Here is a 21249-nt window from a genome sequence, read left to right as displayed (position 1 = left end):
CCAACTGCAAACATAGGATTCTTGGTTTACACTCAAGTACTGCATTAGTTCCATAATTAACATAATGTTATGTATTTGAGACACATGTAATTACAAAAGCCATTCACTGAGTTTAAAGATGCTAAAATTCCTAAATCAAGCACAAATGAATAATAAAAATGGCATTTCTAATAAATGGACTGTTTTTAATTTCTTCCCTTAGTTGAAACCCCAAGTATGTATTTATTTGTCCACTCTGCTTCTGAAAAGTTCTTATCTCTGACTTTTATTAGAACATGCATATTTTACTCTTCACTCATACATTACTTGCATATATCTATCTAGTTATCTATGCTTTAAGCACATATTTCTTCATATTGGCAAATGAATAAGATCAAAAACTTCTAAAGAGGATAGATTAGGTTTATATGAATCACTTTGTGTATGATGCAGAACCCAAAAGTCAAGTAATGGCTCCTGGCATTGGGAAAAGTGGTGTGATTTGCATTAAGGCCCCAGTCAGCAATTGAGACAAGTAGGGACTGGAATTCATACTTTGCAAGGGTTGGAAAGAGCTGAGCAGTCAAGCCCTGTTCCAATGCCTTGAGATTGAGAGCAGGATTATAGATGCTTTCATAGAGAAATCTGAGCTGCAACCCATTAGAAAGGACAGAACACACAATGAATATCAAAGAAGAGGGGTGCCTGAGTGGCTCAGTAGGTTAAGCTTCAGATTCTTGGTTCCAGCTCAGGTCCTGGATGGAGCCCCGTGTCCTACTCAGCAAGGAGTGTGCTTCCCCTCTCCCCTTCCCTCTGACTGCCTCCCCAACTTGTGCATTCTTCTCTTTCTCAATTTCTAAAATAAATAAATGTTAGAAAAAGATAAAGAGAAAAGATACAAGCTTCAAGAAGAAAAATCATGTTCAAATTCCATCCTGGTAGGTTTAGGTTATCTGATGTAGGTGGATTATTCAGGCACTGGAGGATACTGAGCCTATATGCAAAGGTTAAAGATTTTTCGGAACCTGTAGCTAGGACAGGATTGAGAAAGGTAACAATTGATAGATGATGTAGTATATCAGTCTGTTTATGTTTTACATAATCTAATCAACAGGTAACATGCAAGTTTATTTTTAAGTCCTTTATATCCACTTTTCTTGCTAACATTTAATAAAAGGCAAACTTCTTGAAAAATAATAAAATGATGTATTGTTATTTATTATCCTAAAAAAGTATGGGACGGTATAATACTATAATACTTTGGGGAATAAATATCTCACAAAATGATTAATTCACCTTTACATGTAAGCTATGCAATCTGATTCAAAGGACCTCTGCTAGATTCATGGTACTTGAATAGATACTAGTTAATAATTACAGGGGCTACAGTCCAAGTCATTTATAAAATTTTGAATCTTCGGTGGATGACAGAAGATTCAAAGCCATATTCAGGCCAGTACATACTCTGACAGAAGCATTTTAAAGGGACATATGATAGATTCATATCATCCTACTTTTTGACAAATTAAGCACAGAACTCAAGAATGCTTCCAAAGTATTTTGTCCCCAGTAACAACTTATTATTGATCTATTTTTTATAATGGATACACTTGGTCTGTAACCTATCTTATGAATGCACTCATTCACTCAACAAATATTACTGAGAGGAGGTATACTTCATGCTAGACACCATTTAAGGTGCTGAGGATACTGAAGTGAACAGAGTAAACCTAGTCCATTCCACCATGGAGCTTATATTTTAGAAGAGAAGAGTGCAAAACACAAATACATTCTAACATGTCGGAAGATCAAGAACTTCTGTAAAGAACTATAAAGCATAGTAAGGGTAGACAAAGTGATGGAAGGAGTACTATCCTATTTCAGATAGTGGATTAGGAAAGGCCATTCAGAGAAAATGATACTTAAAAAGATACCTTGTAAGTGAGAGAGCAGCCAAATTTCCATGTGTATGGAAGGGCGTTCCAGAGAGGGGGAATAGCCAATGGGTGCTCTCTGCAGCTGAGAAAACTGACTGAAATAACAAGCTAGCAATGTGGCCAGGGTGCAGTGAACAAGGGCAGAGGAGAGAGGTATCTAAGACTAAATCATGTAGGAAATCATAATTTCTAAGCATGAGGATGACCTATTAATAGCTTACTCTGGCTGCTGTGTGGAGAACAGATTAGAAGGAGGCAGGAATGGAAGCAGAGAAACACTTAAGGGGACTCTTGCAGTCATGCCAACTAGAGATGGTAACAACAGAGGTGGATAGGTCAAATGTGGGATTTTTTTTCTTTAAGATTTATTTATTTATTTATTTATTTATTATTTTTTATTTAATATAGAGAGAGCACAAGTGCTTGTGGGAGGAGGGGCAGAAAGGGAGGGGGGTGCAGAAGGAAAGAATCCCAAGTAGACTTGCATGGAGCCCAGAGCCAGGAGCTGGAGCCTGGACCAGGGCGGGAGAGTTAGGACCTGATCTCAGGACCCTCAGATCATGTCCTGAGCCAAAACCAAGAGTTTGACGCTCAGCCAACTGAGCCACCCAGATGTCCCAAATTTGTGATTTTTTAAGGTAGAACCAAGTAAGACTAGCAACTGAATTGGGTATGAGCTATGAGAGGAAAAAAAAGACATCAAGAAGCATTCCAAAGTTTTGCTTGAGCAAATGTACAAATGATGTTTCCATTTACTGGGAACAATATTCTGAGTTCTTACATGTTGATAAATATATCTGTGGCCTTTATATTTGAAAATCAATTTGGCATATCTGAAGTCCTTGGCTCACAATCTATTTCCTTGAGTATCTTTAAAATGTTATGCTATTTACTTCCAGCATGAATAGTTGCTTTTGAAAAGTCTGATGATAATCTGGTTTTCTTTACCTTACTCTTTTTTACAAATATCTATTTGCCTGAATGCCAAACTGATTTTTTCTTTTTTATTTAAAAGTTCAATAGATTTACCACAATGAGTCTTAATAATATTCATTTTGGATCACTCTTCCAGATGTATAGTGTTCCTTTTCAATATGTCATTTCAATTTTACTTTCAGGCACATTTTCTTAAATTATAAGTATTAATGTTCATTTTGTTTTATTGCTTTGATTTTTCCCACTAGGAAATCCTATTATTTTGGATCTTGTTGCTTATCTCTCTATATGTCACCTTCTATTAAAAGTGGGATTTATAATGTTCTTTTCTACATTTTATCATTATACAATTTCTTTTAGCTTGCTTTGAAATATTAGGTTACACTTTTCCCGTCTATGAGCATAAAGCTTTGGTGTCCTTGCTTTGTTTGTAGAGAGATCATTCTCCTCCTTATTCTCTTTATTCTTACTGTGGCCATCCTCTTCTACTATTGCTGCTGTTCTTATTGCATGAGTCCAATTCTCCTGATCTTTTAAGAGACAGGGTTTGATCAGGAGACCATTTCTTTCTTTTCTTTTTTGGGAATCATCTGGCATCTTTAAACTTATCCTGTTGCCCGGTTCCCAAGTCCACACATTCCCATTTAGTTGGTAGAGGGTGTAAGTTGGCCATCAGGGTTTTAAATTCTTCCCCAGGTATTTCTTTTTTTTTTTTTTTTAAGATTTTAATTTTTTGAGAGAGTGAGAGCACAAGCAGGGGGACGGGGAGTGGGAGAGGGAGAAGCAGGCTCCCCACTGAACAGGGAGCCTGATGCGGGGCCCGATCCCTTGACCTTGGAATCATGACCTGAGCTGAAGGGGGATGCCTAACCAACTGAGCCACCCAGGCGCCCCTCCCCAGGTAATTCTAATGTGCAGCAAATTTAGCAACTAACATTCTGGAGGGAGGTAGGCAGTGTCTTGATGTTAAATGGTGACATTACAATTACAATTACTTTTCCTTTTTAAAGTAACTTCTTTTTCAGTGGTTCCCACTTGGGAAGCTTTTAGAATATACTTCCGCTTGGCCTCACCCTCATAAATTATGATACAAATGGTCTGGAGTAGGACCAGGAGACAGCTTAAAGCTCTGCAAATGATTTGGGTGTATATTCAGGGTTGAAACCTCCTGTATCAAGAGAACAGATGGAGTACTTGCTAGCTGCAGGCTTAGCTATTTTGTGAATCAGTCTGAAAATTCTGGATACTGGTGGAAAGAAAAGGAGGTTTTCATAGTAAAGCTGATTCCTTCAGTACCCAGTGGGGAAGTTGAAGAGCAAAGGTTTCCAGCTGTCCCTGACAGGGAAGGTTTACACAGGAGACCATTTCTAACTTTACAAGTCTAGCTCTCCTGTTCCTGCACTTTTCTGAAGAGTTGAAAAGAAATTGCCTTCTATTCTTTAAGATCTCTGGGTTCTGTTCATCGCTCCTATTTTCATCTGCACTTTCCATTTCCTTTGTCCCTATTGTCTCTCCTCAACTGGGCTTTACTCCTTGAAGTTTCTCCTAAGAAGAAACTTCAGCTAGTGAGTTAAATAATTCATAGAACTCAGGGTGCTCAGGCCTTTCAGACATTAGAAAGGGTACTTTTCACTGACTTACAAATTGGATTGTATGAAAACACTTCTCCCAGTATCAGCTACTATTCTTGAATTGGCCTGAAGCAATTTCTCATGAGTATCTGTTGGCAATTTGGGTATTATCTGGGTCTCATTTCCATCAGACATCTCATCACTTTCCTTTGCTTTCCTTCCATGGAGTATCACATGGTCATGAAATTGACAGCTCATATTTTGGAATTTGTGAGAATACCTGCCACCTAATTGTGTGGTCAGTGTTTTCTATCAATTTTTGGTTTTGCTATCCTGGATGCTTTTGTTTTGTTTTGTTTTACCTGTCACTGCTGCCACTGTTTTTTTGGATTTCCAAGATGGACTGATTTGGGGGACTTCATGAAAAGAATCTTATGCTATTTTGGATATGTTCTAACTATTCCACAAAGTGGTTTGATAATTTCTGGACATGTAATATTCTGTCCCTTAGGATATAGCAGGGGCTAAGAAGATACAAAGTGGTTTGATGATTTCTGAACATGTAATATTCTGTCCCTTAGGATATAGTGGGGGCTAAGATGATACAAAATAGAAACTCAAGTCAAATCTGGTGACGTCAGCTAGACTTGGGATCTGGACTAAAAACAAATAGGAGTCAGTGGCTTAGTACAGCTGTCAGAATGAGATGGGGTGACTACCACTACCACCACCACCAATAATAATAATTAGCAATCGTAATTGTATGTGCTCTGTGCTGTTCCAAGCACTCATGTGTAAAAGGAAATTTAATATTTACAACCAACCTACTACCCCCATTTCATAAATGAAAACATTAAGACACAATGAATTTAAATAATTTGCCCAAATAAGGAATTGAAAGTTATTTCTTCTGTCTTGTTGGTGTATAGGAATGCAACTGATTTCTGTGCATTGATTTTATATCCTGCCACCTTACTGAATTCCTGTATGAGTTCTAGCAGTTTTGGGGTGGAGTCTTTTGGGTTTTCCACATAAAGTATCATATCATCTGCAAATAGTGAGAGTTTCACTTCTTTGCCGATTTGGATGCCTTTTATTTCTTTTTGTTGTCTGATGGCTGAGCCTAGGACTTCTAGTACTATGTTGAACAGCCGTGGTGATAGTGGACATCCAACAACAAGACAGAAGAAAGAGAAATTAAGGAGTCGATCCCATTTACAATTGCACCCCAAACCATAAGAATACCTAGGAATAAATCTAACCAAAGAGGCAAAAGATCTGTACTCAGAAAACTATAAAATACTCATGACAGAAATTGAGGAAGACACAAAGAAATGGAAAAATGTTCCATGCTCATGGATTGGAAGAACAAATATTGTGAAGACGTCAATGCTACCTAGAGCAATCTACACATTTAATGCAATCCCTACCCAAATATCATCAACTTTTTTCAAAGAAATGGAACAAATAATCCTAAAATTTGTATGGAACCAGAAAAGACCCCAGATAGCCAGAGGAATGTTGAAAAAGAAAAGCAAAGCCAGTGGCATCACAATTCCAGACTTCAAGCTCTATTACAAAGCCATAGTCATCAAAACAGTATGGTACTGGAACAAAAACAGACACATAGATCAATGGAACAGAATAGCCCAGAAAGGGACCCTCAACTCTATGGTCAACTAATCTTTGACAAAGTAGGAAAGAATGTCCAATGGAAAAAAGTCTCTTCAACAAATGGTGTTGGGAAAATTGGACAGCCACATGCAGAAGAATGAAATTGGACCATTTCCTTACACCACACACAAAAATATACTCAAAATGGATTAAAGACCTCAGTGTGAGACAGGAATCCATCAAAATCCTTGAGGAGAACACAGGCAGCAACCTCTTCAACCTCAGCCACAACAACTTCTTCCTAGGAACATCACCAAAGGCAAGGGAAGCAAGGGCAAAAATGAACTTTTGGGACTTCATCAAGATGAAAAGCTCTTGCACAGCAAAGGAAACAGTCAACAAAACCAAAAGATAACTGACAGAATGTGAGAAGATATTTGCAAATGACATATCAGATAAAGGGCTAGTATCCAAAATCTATAAAGAACTTCTTAAGCTCAACACCCAAAGAACAAATGATCCAATCAAGAAATGGGCAGGAGACATGAACAGACATTTCTGCAAAGAGCACATCCAAATGGCCAACAGACACCTGAAAAAGTGCTCAACATCGCTTGGCATCAAGGAAATCCAAATCAAAACCTCAATGAGATACCACCTCATACCAGTCAGAATGGCTAAAATTAATACGTCAGGAAATGACAGATGTTGGCGAGGCTGTGGAGAAAGGGGAACCCTCCTACACTGTTGGTGGGAATGCCAGCTGGTACAGCCACTCTGGAAAACAGTATGGAGTTTCCTCAAAAAGTTGAAAACAGAGCTACCCTACGATCCAGCAATTGCACTACTGGGTATTTACCCCAAATATACAAATGTGGTGATCCGAAGGGGCACATACACCCCAATATTTTTAGCAGCAATGTCCACAATAGCCAAACTATGGAAAGAGCCAAGATGTCCATCAACAGATGAATGGATAAAGAAGATGTGGTATATATATACAATGGAATATTATGCAGCCATCAAAAATGAAATCCTGCCATTTACAATGATGCAGATGGAACTAGAGGGTATTATGCTAAGCAAAATAAGTCAATCAGAGAAAGGCAAGTATCATATGATCTCACTGATATGAGGAATTTGAGAAACAAGACAGAGGATCATAGGGGAAGGGAGGGAAAAATGAAACAAGACGAAACCAGAGAGGGAGACAAACCATAAGAGACTCTTAATCTCAGGAAACAAACTGAGGGTTGCTGGAGTGGAGGGGGGTGGGAGGGAAGGGGTGGCTGGGTAATGGACATTGGGGAGGGTATGTACTATGGTGAGCGCTGTGAATTGAGTAAGACTGATGAATTACAGACCTGTATCCCTGAAACAAATAATACATTATATGTTAATTTAAAAAAATAAAGTGCATCTTGAGAAAGTAAAAAGAAAAAAAAGAAAGTTATTATAATCCTGACATCCAGATAGGCAGGCAGTATTTGTCAGAAAACAGGTGTGGAAGGAGCAAGGAATGGCTGGGTTGTAGCTAACCAGAGTAAAAGTTACAATTGGTCATTCAGACAATGATGAAGACACATGGAACAAGAAACATGAGCCGGCTAGGATCAGACCTAGGGGACCAAGTCAAGAAGACTAGATGCTAAGTGCCACACTGTTGGGCTGAGGTCATGTAAATAATTTCTGGCTATGGCCAGGATGACATTAGGCACAAATAGGATGGGACACAGAATATCAGGAACAGGAGTATCAATAGCCAACTAAAATAAATAAATAAATAAATAAATAAAAGAGACACTTCATCTGGATAGAGACAATATAAAAAGGTTTATGTCACTAGACCTATAATACTCAGATTAAAAAAAAAAATCCATGCACACTTAGAAAGCAGGTTAGTGTACATCAGATTGTTCTCAAGTCAGTGAACCCAACACTATGGGAATCTGCTATATTCTCTTTAAAATATAAAAATGGTCACTAATGTGTACTGACAATCCACATTAAGCAATTCTTATTGCAAATTATAAGATGTTGGCATACAGAAGGTTTTAATCTATGCACCTTATCTTTTGAGATGGAAAGGCTGATCTGGTTTAGGATGATCTTGTGTGATTTTTAAATCAGAACCTTTCCAAGAATACCCTGGCACATCATAGAATGTTTGTTAAAAAAAAATGAATTTTAGGAAAGACCCTGATCTTGCCACTGGTACCATATTATCTGACAACACCAATTACTTGGTCATGCCATTAATTCTGAGAAAAATCTAGGCAAACAAACACTGATGACCTTCAATTCATTAGAAATTCCTTACAGATTCTATTTTATGACCTGTATCCACATAAGTAGAGCACACTGGTAGTTCTCAGATCTGGAAAATTCTTTTGAATCATTCTTTATGTTATGGTATAGCTTTGAATATGTGGCATAGGGCCAGCATAGTTTTAACTTCAATTGTTGTCTGCTTTGAGATTCCTTTGTTTACACATAATCTTTTATTGCTTGAAAACAATTTTTAATGACATAAAATAGAGAGTATTTTTCCCACTTGTGTTTTTGTGTTTGATATCAGCAAGCCTTTTTCTAAATGTTTCTACCCAGCATCGTTGGTAATGTTCTTACCACTTACATAGTTTGTTCATTAGCTTTTGCTCCCTCTGCTGGATTGTAACAGCAAGAAACAGTAACTCTCAATTTTAAAAAAGAGGCATATGCTCCCACTCACCCTCATACCTTTGCATTTCAAAACCAGTATGTAAAATCCATTCTAAAGATAATAATCTAAACTTAAATTAGCTTTTATTTTGCTTTAATTACTCCAACACATGCTTATCCTTCAATTGTACATTGTTATTCATTATTATTTTACATATGTCAACCTTGTTTGGTTTCTCTTTACTTGAAAAGAAGAAAATAGGTACATCTGCAGTGAATTCCAGTTTAATGTTAATGTTTCCATATTATAATTGCTCTAGTGAATATGCATTTAAGTATATTTTCTCTTTACCAAATTGTGCATAAATCAGAAGGATGAGTGCAAAATCTATATATTTAACAAATCCAAGCTGACTACTTATGTAGACCTGGGTTTAAAATGCCCTGTTTGGGCCCCAGGATGGCTCAGTTGGTTAAGCAACTGACTCTTGATTTCTGCTCGGATTATGATCTAGGGATGTGAGATCGAGCCCTGCGTAGGGTTCTGTGCTGGGCATGGAGTCTGTTTAGGATTCTCTCCCTCCCTCTGAGCACCCCCTCAGGCACTAGAAAGAAAAAGAAAGAAAGAAAAAGAAAGAAAGAAAGAAAAGAAAAGAAAAGAAAGAAAGAAAGAAAGAAAGAAAGAAAGAAAGAAAGAAAGAAAGAAAGAAAGAAATTAAAAAACGAGAATGCTCTGATTAATGACTACAAGATTTAAAAATTCTGATTACATGATATACTAACCCCTGTCCAACTTTACATACTTTTCTATGTAAAGAACATAGAAAATTGGACATTTTCATTTATTTTGGTGGATAACAAAAACAAACGAGAATACTGGGAGAACTCAGTAAATGCCCAATAGTTTGTTACCATTGTTTGTGTCAAAATCTACCTGAGTAATAAAATTAGAATTAGTTCTAGTCTAATTATCAGCAATGTGAAGTAAAAAATATTTTTTCAGGTGATAAACTCCTCACTTTGTTCACAGGTAGGCTACACAGTCCAACAGTCTTTAAAGTTAAGATCTGCTGAAGATTAACATCTTTTTTTTTTTTTTTTCTGTACATAGGCCTGTTCAGTTGCCCTAGGTTGAAAATTAGCTACTGGGTCACAAAGAGTTTGTGAAACAGAATTGTGGGCAAAGAGAATGCTCCCATTAGTGTAAGTCATCTAAAACGAGGCTTCCTCACTGGTTATCCTAGTGAAAGGTCAGGAAGACTGTGAATCTATAAATAGATCTCCTAATTACCAAGCAAGGGTAAATCTCTAAGCGTTTTAGCATCTGCATTTGGCAGTCACAGATTGTACCCTTAATCCCTGCGGCCAAGCAGCCTCAAGCGCCTATTTTTAGTTACATAAATTTGCTTTTTTAACAACATTTATGGGATACAGTACTAATATGTACCAGAACCTTAACTAGCTATTATGGTTAAAGGATACAAAAAGAAAAAGGAGTTCTGAGGTTGAGTAGGCAATCCGAAATGCACAGACTAATGTCTAAACATCTTCGAAGCCAGATGTAAATTGTAAGCAAATGTAAATTGTAAGCCCCAAGAGTTAAGTCACTTGGTTACACAAATCCACTTCTCCCTGTTGCCCTACAGAGCTCACAATACATTTTTTTTTCTCAAAATGCTGGCTTGTCATAGGCCCCCAAATTTGAAGCATTATGACTTTAGAATCCCATTTTTCAATCCTATCGTACTTGAATTTGCCTTTATATTTACAAGATCAAAACCTGACATGTTAAATCTATATCAGCTAAAGGTCTAGTTAAGAAAGAATTTAATGCTGCAAAGAACTTGACTTCCTTGTTCTATTATGATATGCTCACTGAACCTAAAAGGCACATGCTTCATTAAGCTACTTAAAGGTTTTAGTTCAAAGCAATTGCACAGCTTTTGACTTCCCATTGGAAATTGCATGTAAGTCATGGGCTGGTTAAAGAATATTTCAATTACCTGAATAAAATTCAAACATAACAAATTAAGATACTGATATCAATAAATTTCCTAATGATTGTTCTGGTGATGATATAGGATAATGAGAAACTGAATATCAAATTTGCATCTTCCAATACAGCTAAGAAAGTTATAAAGAGAAATTGACAGAGAAAAATTTATATTCACCAATACACTGGAATATTAAATAATAGGCTTTGAACAACATTGAAACTTAAGGAAATTGTAAATTGTTAAATCCTATCAATTTCATTTTAAATTAAGTGATGAGTACATATGAAAAATATACATATCACAAAGAAATAATTTGTTATCTTGATAAGTAGGTTGGATACCTAATACCACTTTGAGGCTCTAAGTATCTGAAAAAAAATACCCTCATATATAAGGAAAGATAGCTTTTTACTTTCTTCTAAAAATGGTTAATGGCAGGCAGTAAGAAAGAAAAAGCTTTAAGTAAAAGTCTGTTGTCCATTAACAGTTCATCCCAAACTCATTATCAAAATGTCCATCTTAAATTATGTATACATGACTATGCAAAATCAAATCGGGAAGTAGTGCTTGGTAAACTTGTCCTTTTGTTTCCATGGAAACAGATGCTGGATTGCATCTCTTTAGGGCTGGTTTTAAAGTGGAAAACTACAGCACAATAATATCCCACGAAGTTTGAAACTTAACACATCTCACAGACTTTTTTTTTAATTAATTAGGGGTTCTGAAGCAGCAGTTTATAGCATGATTATATACTTCATGTAGGGCATCTTTTATTTCTCTGAATTTCCTTTTTTTTTTTTAGTATTTATTTATTTATTTGAGAGAGAGCATGGGGGGCGGGGGCTGGTGCGGGGAGGAGTAGAGGAAGAAGGAGAGAGAATCTCGAGCAGTCTCCCCGCTGAGTGCGGAGCCCAACCCGGGCTTGATCCCACAACCCCAAGATTGTGACCTGGGCCAAAATCAAGAGCTGGACGCCTAACTGACTGAGCCACCCAGACGCCCCTAATTCTCTGAATTTCTTAATTCTTTGTTTCTTTTTTGCCATCTCTCCTGCCCCCATTTCAGTAGAATGGCTTAAGAGGAAAGGGCTTCGCTTATTTGACTTTGCATCCTTAGCATGTAACATATAGGTTCCAGCTTCACCTCTTATGTGACAAAAGCATTTTGAATAAACTATAATAATACAACCTATTTTGTCTTTCTAGCTTAAAGAAAAAGTGAGCATTAGTGTCAGACTCACATCTATTTGAATCCTGAGTTTAACAGCGAGCTCAATGACCCATAGGTGAATCACATAAATTTTCTACATGTCAGTTTCCATTTTAAATTGGGATCATAACAAAACCCAAGTCGTGGAGTTGAGATTTTTAAATAATATAATTGTTATAAGGCATCTAGCATAATGTTTCATTTAATAAGAAATCAGTAAATGGTAGCTATAATAATTATAATAACTATTTCTACAGGTGCTGCTACTCCTTCTTGCCAGGCATTGTGCTAAATGCTCTAGATCTTCAATCATCACTATAGTCCTTTATGATTATCTTCACACTGCCGACAGGGACAAGAGAGGAGACCTAGAGCCACTCAAGTCCTAGGCTATGAGGTCAGGATTTAAACCTCCCTCTGCTTGCCTCCAAGGCCTGGTATTTTTTTTAATACTAACAAGCTGTCTCTTCTTGGATGTGTTTCAAAAACCCAGAAAGGTACAGTCTCTTTCTTTCAAACTATTTCTATACATTAAAATATGGCTACCTGATCTATCACAGAAGGCAGCTAATTCAAAATCAGTAGGTTGTACAAAGGAATTTGCCCACACTATATTTTTACTTTTTCAGGAAGTCAGTTAATTATGTTTCCTTGATGTAGTGCAGGAAACCATAAAATTGGATTTTTAACATGGAAATAAACATCTCGGTTCTGTTTCAGAGTTCTTCTCAGGAGTCACTTGGGAGGCCCCAGAAAATTTCTAAAAAGTCCACCTTACTCATATCTGTTTCATTATAGGCCCTGGTTATACCTCCTTTTAGAAAAAGTAATCAATATTCACTCATCAGCTGGGTGCCCTGACTGCAGCGGGAGCAACATTCTATGACAAGAATAGAAACATGCCCTTCTTCTTAGGGTACAAGTCAGGTTCACAATTGTTCAAACACTTTTCAGTAAAGAAATGAAAGTATTAGATATTGGGGATCTCAGAAGCACTAGATCATAATAACTAGCACATAAACAGTGTTCTAGTTTAAAAAGGGCTCATATAATGTATCGAATATAAATCCCTGTAACATTAGTGCTTAAATAGAAATGTTACATTATTTGAAAACAATGGCAATAACCCTCCCCCTTAATAAAAGCAAGCAAACAAACAAACAAAAAATAAAACCCTGAGGCACAGGACAATTAAGTAACTAGAGTCAAACTTAGAAAGTTGTACAGGGGCACCTGGGTGGCTTAGTCAATTAAGCAGCCAACTCCAATTTCGGCTCAGGTCATGATCTCAGGGTCTTGAGATCAAGCCCTCTGCTGGGCTTTGGGCTCAGTGGGGAGTCTGCTTCTTTCTCTCTCTCCCTTTCCTTCTGCCCCTCCCCCCAGGCTATTTCTCTCCAAAATAAATAAATAAATCTTAAAAAAAAAAGAAAGTCATACATTCACTGTTACTACACGCAAATCTTTGCACTACATTATTCAGATTAAGTTTAAATAGATGTAAACTGAAAGATTCTATAAAGAGATATTACATGGCTAATAAGGAAGAGGAAATTTGACAACTAGAGCAGGGATGTGGACACAGAAAAACAGCCTTTAAAAAACAGTTCTGCTGGGGTCCACTCGGTCTCAGTAATTTTTGCTTCAATTATTTTCTAGTTAATCATAAATAAATTATATTTATGGATTAAAGTGACAGAGTGGATAAGTTACAGATTGTTATTTTTGGCAAATGAACCGAAAAAGTGTTAGGTTGTGCTCTACACATTTTCAGATATTCTACTATTATGACCTAAGAAAATTGCAGTTTCAACCTAAGGACAAACTTAATTAATAATTATTTTCCAAGTGCATTGTATCATTTCTGTCAAAATGCTTTAATTACAACCAATATTAAATTAGTTTTGATTCCCAAAACTGATCCCTATTAAGTGGGAAATTACCAATTTGAGGCATACAATTCATAAAGGAATGGCTCTTATTTTGAGCAACTGAATATATATTGTGAAATGTTTACATAGTCATAATGAAGCCAACTATATATTTTTACAGATAGTAGATATTTTGGAAAACATATTAAGGAGGGCACATGATAAAATGAGCACTGGGTATTACATAATAAGATTGATGAATCACTGACCTCTATCTCTGAAACCAGTAATACATTTTATGTTAATCAACTGAATTTAAATTAAAAAATTTTATTACCTATTAAAAATAGGTAGTTTGGAAAACAATGGTAGAAGATCAATGATTTTCAATGGGCCTACAAAGTCAACACGATTTTAACAATAACACTAAGCTATTACTTGCAGTTTTCACTTTCACTTCTCATGAAGTACAAGGAGTCTCTCAGAGGCTACATGGTGTGTACTATTACAGTAGACTGAATACCAAAACAAACTCCAGTTAACTTCTATTAGCCAGACAGTTATGCAATTTACAAAAATATAATTGATGCTAATCTTGCTATTTGATTTTGCTTTGGAAAATATATTTGTTTTTAAAAACGCATTACTTATATTAACATGTAATGGATAACATTATTTTTAATGAATTAATAAATGGGTTTTACAGTTCTCAGGTTTAGTTTCAATACATTAAATATTAATAGTTTTAAGCCACCTAAACCAAAGCTCTTGGGGTTCACAGTAAATTTTAAGGGTGTAAGGTCCATATGACCAAAAAGTTTCTGAACTGTTGGTAAAGAAACAAGAAAATACTATTTAGTCTTAAACTATCCCCTTACTTTTGCAAATCCCAATGATAAAGACCTTTATGGTCCTTGAGACCATAAGTGACTTGAGAAGTTATTTAAAATAGATCTATTTAAAAACCTGAAAGCATTTTATTCATAACATAAAAAATATTGAGCTCCTTAGAAATTGCTCCATTTGCAAAATGTATTTATAACTTAACCAAAATAAATAATGCATACCTCACCGAGTGAGTAATAACGTCTTGGGATCTGGGAGTCCGGATAGATGTTTTCAAGGTACCAAGAAAAGGGTTTACACTTCAGATTTTCTCTTAGTGTTTTTCTGACTGACACATCTCCATAATCCACTTTGACAACACCTGGAATTTTTCAGAGAAACACACAAATCAGTTTGTGTTATTTTTGATTTAGTACGTTTCACTCTGTTTACTTTGTTATCAGTTTTTTTCCCCTCTACTCTAATTCCATCAAATCCAATTGCATATGCAGCTGCTACTACACTGATTTTCTTACTAGCAACAGTTAGTACATGAAATAGATATAAAAAAACAGCTTTTCCTTTGGCTATGGCTTTTCAAATGGAAATATTTATCACCAAGTACTTATACTTCTTAGATGGAATAATTAATCAAATAAGTGTAAACTGGGTATTAATTTATCATCTCATAATCAAAACTTAACTGAGCTGTGTGATAATGTGGCTGTTTCTCTTTAATAAAAATTCTAATCCTCAGATTTCTCTAGGGTCTTTTATTCACCATCGTAGATTTCATGATAAATTTATATAAATATGATCCTCACAATGAACACTTATGTGTTCTAACTTTCTCTCTTCTTCTTGAACTTTTATTCTATCTAGGTTTACCACAAACCTGATTTTTTCTTTATTTTTTTCTTGTATTATTTTATGAGTTAATGTGAGCCACCTCAAATTCTTAGATAAGCAAGATAGTAAATAAGTAAGCTAAACTAAGGAAATGGCTTATACTTAACATGTGTACATTAAAATTACTTAATTTCAATTCATATAATAGGAGAATATATGAAGTTAAAAGGAATATTTCCATTGATGATCATAAAATGATGCTAGCTAGTTGAGAATTAAACAACAATGCTACTAATTTTTATATAAAAATACCATGGTGATGTGATTTGCTCACTACTATCAATATTAAAAATGATTTGCCTGAAATGACTAAATAACTGTGAGAAGACTGCCTTAGATTATTTTTGACAAGTCTGTGTTTAACATGTTTAAGACGAGTAAGCAACTAGACTTGGGCACAGAAAAAAAAAAAGGCCCAGTATTTAGTATATTCTATCCCAGCCAAACAGCAAAACCTAACAATCATTCTATAAAACAATGAAAAATTGTTTAGACAATGCAGATGTCTGTAACTAATGCCATTATTTGAGTCAATGTATTCAAAAGTGGCAACACTCTTGAAGCTCTCATCACCTGTTAGTTTCCCCATTTCCTCACTCTTCCTTAAAAATTCTTCTTAATTTTTGTTTTTTCAAAATTAAATGCTTTAGTGTTGTTAGAAAGCATCCTGATGATGCTTAAGCAGCCAAACCATTTCCTTCTAAAAGACCATATTGATTTTTCTACCTGGTGTTTGGACAGAAAACAATAAGGTCTTTGGGCTTTTTAAGCACATAAATATTTGCTTTCAAAATAATCCTATTCAGAACTTGCAATCTGGAGTGCAACCTTCAAAAGAAGAGCCTAGAAAACATTTACAAAATAGATCACTACAAGAATTTCTCTTTGTGTTAAGTGCTATATCAATTGCAGTGATCTAATAAATAGTCTTGAAAATCATATAAAGAGATTCCATTGGACCCAGAAAAAAAAAGGGCACTGTAGCTTCAGAGGACTTAATTTGACAATCAGTTTTACTGTACTGTTTCATTTTTGAGGTGGGCAAATGTAATCGAGATAGCTTATTTATATATCAGGATCTTTCCTTTTTCATCATTAAAATGTAATAGTCCTGGCTCCAGAATTTTTTCCGAGGAGGCTTTTATGAGCGGTTTTCTGATTGGAAAGGAGTTTAAAGATTCATTTGCATATATTTTACATTAGATAAGAGAAAATATTAATTGCCCACATCAGATTTGGCAAAGATTTGGTTGGTGTAAAATGACAGATACTATTGAGAAAAGCTAAAACCTTCTTACACTATCACCCTAAGCTGCCCCTTGGCATTGCCACTACATGAGTTTTGTCTTAGTCCTAGATAATTATTTTAATTACTCTTAGAAAAGCATAAAAATACTGTGGGCTTATCTTAATATTTTGGTGAGAATGTTTTTTCCCTCTATAGCTATATTTTCTAACATAGAAGTGAGATACTATGAGGGTTAGTATCCAAAATATATAGAGAACTTATAAAACTCAACACTCAAAAATTAAGGCAGAAGACATGAACAGATATTTCTCCAAAGAAGATATACAGATGGCCAACAGACACATGAAAAGGTGCTCATTGTCACTTAATCATCAGGGAAATGCAAATCAAAACTACAATGAGCTATTACGTCACACCTGTCAGAATGGTGGAAATTAAAAACACAAGAAACAAGTGTTGGTGAGGATGTGGAGAAAAAGGAACCCTCTTGAACAGTTGGTCCAATTTAAGAAACAAGAATTTAAGAAACAAATGAGCAAAAAAAAAGAGAGAGAGAAACCAAGAAACAGACTCTTAACTAAAGAGAACACACTGATGGCTTTTATTTAAATTCTAGTTAGTTAACATACAGTGTACTATTGGTTTCAGGAGTAGAATTTAGTGACGCATCACTTACATATAACCATCAGTGTGTTCTCTATAGTTAAGAGTCTGTTTCTTGGTTTGTCTCTGTTTTTTTTTTTTCCTTGCTCATTTGTTTTGTTTCTTAAATGCCACATAAGAGTGAAATCATATGGTATTGTCTTTTACTGACTGACTTATTTTGCTTAGCATTATACTCCCTAGCTCCATCCAAGTCATTGCAAATGGCAAGATTTCATTTTTTATGGCTGAATAATATTCCATTGTGTATGCATACCACTTCTTCTTTATCCATTTATCAGTTGATGGGCATTTGGGCTCTTTCCATAATTTGGCTATTGTTGATAATGCTGTTGTAAACATCAGGGTGCATGTGTCCCTTCGAATCAGTATTTTTGTATCTTTTGGGTAAATCCCTAGTAGTCTTGTCTTAAAGACCAGAAGACCAGGTATGAGACCCTCTGGTTCTTTTTTCCTTTACTACAGGGACTGAGGAGGCCTTGTACCACAGCTGGTATGGCTTCAAGATGTTCAAGATGGTGAGGCCTTTGTTAGCCTGTGTCATGGAAAGACCATGAAGTAGAGCCTGAATTATTCATTTCCATGGCTTGAAATACACTCTTACTTGTTTCCCAAACTCTTATCTGCAACCCAAACCTCTCCAAAATAGCTCATCCAATTGTTTACCCAACAATTTTACTGGGATCTTAAATAGGCATCTCAAATTTGACATGTCCAAAACTGTCCTCTTGATTTTCCAACTTCATCCAACTCCAAGGTTCTCCATTTCAGGAACTACCACAAAAATCCACCCATTTTCTCATGGTAATTATCTTTCTCTCACACTCACATATTCAGCTCATTAGCAATTCCTATTTGTTTGATACATCCTCAGTCCCTCAAACATCCCCTTTGCCATCCTGGTTGCATAATCTCTCATCTCTTGACTAAACTAGCATTGTAATAGGCTTCTAACTAGTTCCCCTGACATCTTACATTTCTCCAACTATCCTTTATTGGCTATTGCCTGTTCCCTGGACAATATATTTGAAATACAAAGAAAGTCATGTCACTACCCTGCTCCAAAGCTTCTAATGAATTTTTCATTATGCTAGGAATAATTGACAATATCTTAACCATTGCCTAAGATCCTTCATGAAATGATTCTTGATTATCTCTATGACCTAATCATCTGTAATCACTTCATTGTGGCCACACTGGCTTTTTTTTTTCTTTGCCTTTTTTTTTTTTAATGATTTATTTATTGATTTTAGAGAGAGGGAGAGAGAGCATGCATGCATGCGTGGAGGGAAGGGCAGAGGGAGAGAATCTTCAAGGAGACTCCCCGCTGAGCACTGAGTCCAAAGTGGGGCTCAATCTCTCGACTGTGAGATCATGACCTGAGCCAAAACCAAGAGTCAGACGCTTAACTGACTGAGACACCCAGGTGCCCCTTTTTCTTTGGTTTTCTTCAAACATGCCAAGTTCATTCCCAATTCATGGTTTTGTACTTGTCCTTTTTCCTGTCTAGAATGGTATTAACCAGGAACTTCCATGAGTTGTCCTTTAGTACATTCAAGTAACACCCAAGATAATCAAAGCATTCCATTTTTCCATCCTACACATAACCCGTCATAATGATTGGCTAAGGAATGAGCCTATGAACCAGGCAGCTTAAAAAAGATATATATTCTGAGAATTTCCTAGGACTATTAGGAAGTTGAGGCTCTATTTCCTCTCTAATTGATAGCTGTAAAGATGATTTAAACCTGGAGCTTTGGAAGCTACCATATAGAGAATGCCTAAGACAATGACACCAATACAGGACTGAGGTAAACAGATGGGAAGAGAAAGTGAAAAAAAGACAAAAATACAGAGCAGAGGCCAAGACAAGATTAAGTCAGCAGATAATTATTGTGTTCCAACTATATACAAGGCACATTTTCTAGGCACTTGGGATATATCAGTGAACAAAACAAATTAAAAATATCTTCCTCAGGGCGCCTGGGTGGCTCAGTCATTAACTGTCTGAATTTGGCTCAGGTCATGATCCCAGGGTCCTGGGATCGAGTCCCGCATCAGGCGCCCTGCTCGGCGGGAAGCCTGCTTCTCCCTCTCCCACTCCCCCTGCTTGTGTTCCCTCTCTCGCTGTCTCTCTCTCTGTCAAACAAATAAAATCTTAAAAAAAAAAATCTTCCTCTATGGAGATTACATCCTAGAGGAGGGAGACATGTACAGTAATACATCAGAAGGCGATACATGCTATGACAAAAATAGACTGGGGTGAGGGAGGAATGTTGCAACAGAATGAATCTTAATGTGTTATTATTTTTTTTCAAAGGCAACTTATAAAAGTTGCAAGTTTTTAAGGTAAGTCTTTCAGTAGGACTTGCACAAACCCTGAGAAAACTCTGACAATTAGATAAAGCTTCAGAATAAGTTAAAAAGAGTATTTTAATTAACTCCCAGTTTGCAGGTGTGATTAATAAGTAAATGATAACACATACAGGTTTGTTATATTTTATTTAATAACCTGTCCTCTATTCATCATTTAAAAATCTATTTCAAGGTAGTATTAAATTTATATATGTAGAATAATCATGTATTAAATTTTTATATAGACGATAGATTAAAGATCATAATAATCTCAGTTAAGTTCTTCCTTAGTAGATAGCTAAGAGGCCTGTGGTTCTGGTTCCCCATAATCAAGGTCCTGATAACAGAATAGCCTGATTATAGGCCAAAGCTTAGAGTTTTCTGTATAAAAATATATAATGCAGCATAAAAAGGGGAAATGATTTCCTTTAATCAGGAATGCTTAAGCAGATCAATGGTATATCTAATTGTCAAAATACATATATTGAAACAATTAGGTGTATTAGAACATGGGAAAATGTTACTAAAAATATAAATAATTTTTATTATATTGACATTATAATAAAATAAAATATATATGAAGCCAAAAAAATGAGAAAAATAAAAACACATTCCCTTTGCTACTGAAAAAAAAAGAGAGAGGAAAAAACTTTTAAAAAGTCTCCTATTTTAAGGCATCTGGGTGGTTCAGTTGGTTAAGCGTCTGACTCCTGATTTCGGCTCAAGTCATGATCTCATGGTTCCTTGAATTGAGCCCCACCTCAGGGCTCCTCACTCATCAGAGAGTCTGCTTGAAGATTCTCTCCCTCTACCCCTCCCCCCCACTCGTGTGCATGCATGCTCTCTCTCTCTCTAAAATAAATAAGTCTTTAAAAAGAATCTATCTTTTCCTTAAGCACAATTAAAACTATGCAGCTAATCAATGTTTTTGTATACAATGATATATTAATAATATACTTGTATATTATAGTAGACCATTATACATAGTTTCAGCTCAGAATTTTTTAATATATTTTCAAAATTCCCTATTAAGAGGAAATCACCTTCTTTATATTGTTATTTACTTTGAAAATTTATCATCAGGAGCTTTATGGATAAGGATCTGCATTTTCTTCTCAAGAGAAGTAATAATAAAAATCATTTTTAAGCCACCTAGAGATTATTGTAGTCTAGAATATCTAAAAACTATATTGTGTCAGAGGTTTAGCAGATTACTTCGAATATTTTTCTAATTTTAAACTATTCTTTTAAATCACCATTTTAATTTTTTTCCATTCTTGAAATGCACACAAATTACCCATGCTCATAACCACTTATTAGGAGTTACTGGATAGAATTACATTAACAGGCTGATGGCACATGCCAGCTAATAACATATAGTGATTATATGATGAATTTATCATTTCCTATTATTACTGCAATTTTATTTTAATGGAATAAAAATGAGATAATGAATGGTACAAAGATCATAGCTTC

The 21249-nt window shown here is 35.7% G+C and overlaps 1 protein-coding gene across 2 annotated transcripts in view; it reads right to left on the bottom strand.

Annotated features, from left to right (window-relative positions):
- Nucleotides 1-21249, bottom strand: part of GALNT13 (polypeptide N-acetylgalactosaminyltransferase 13) — a 565045-nt gene that overhangs the window by 51727 nt on the left and 492069 nt on the right. For both annotated transcript variants that reach the window (XM_027590905.2, XM_027590904.2), the window contains exon 10: nucleotides 14840-14979. In XM_027590905.2, coding sequence (XP_027446706.1) covers nucleotides 14840-14979 — 140 coding nt within the window. The remainder of the gene's footprint in view (nucleotides 1-14839; nucleotides 14980-21249) is intronic.

This window comes from Zalophus californianus, chromosome 3, assembly GCF_009762305.2.
Source record: "Zalophus californianus isolate mZalCal1 chromosome 3, mZalCal1.pri.v2, whole genome shotgun sequence".
Lineage (NCBI taxonomy): Eukaryota > Metazoa > Chordata > Mammalia > Carnivora > Otariidae > Zalophus > Zalophus californianus.
The sequence above is the reverse complement of the archived record's forward strand: the minus strand, read 5'-3'. Positions and strand labels throughout refer to the sequence as shown.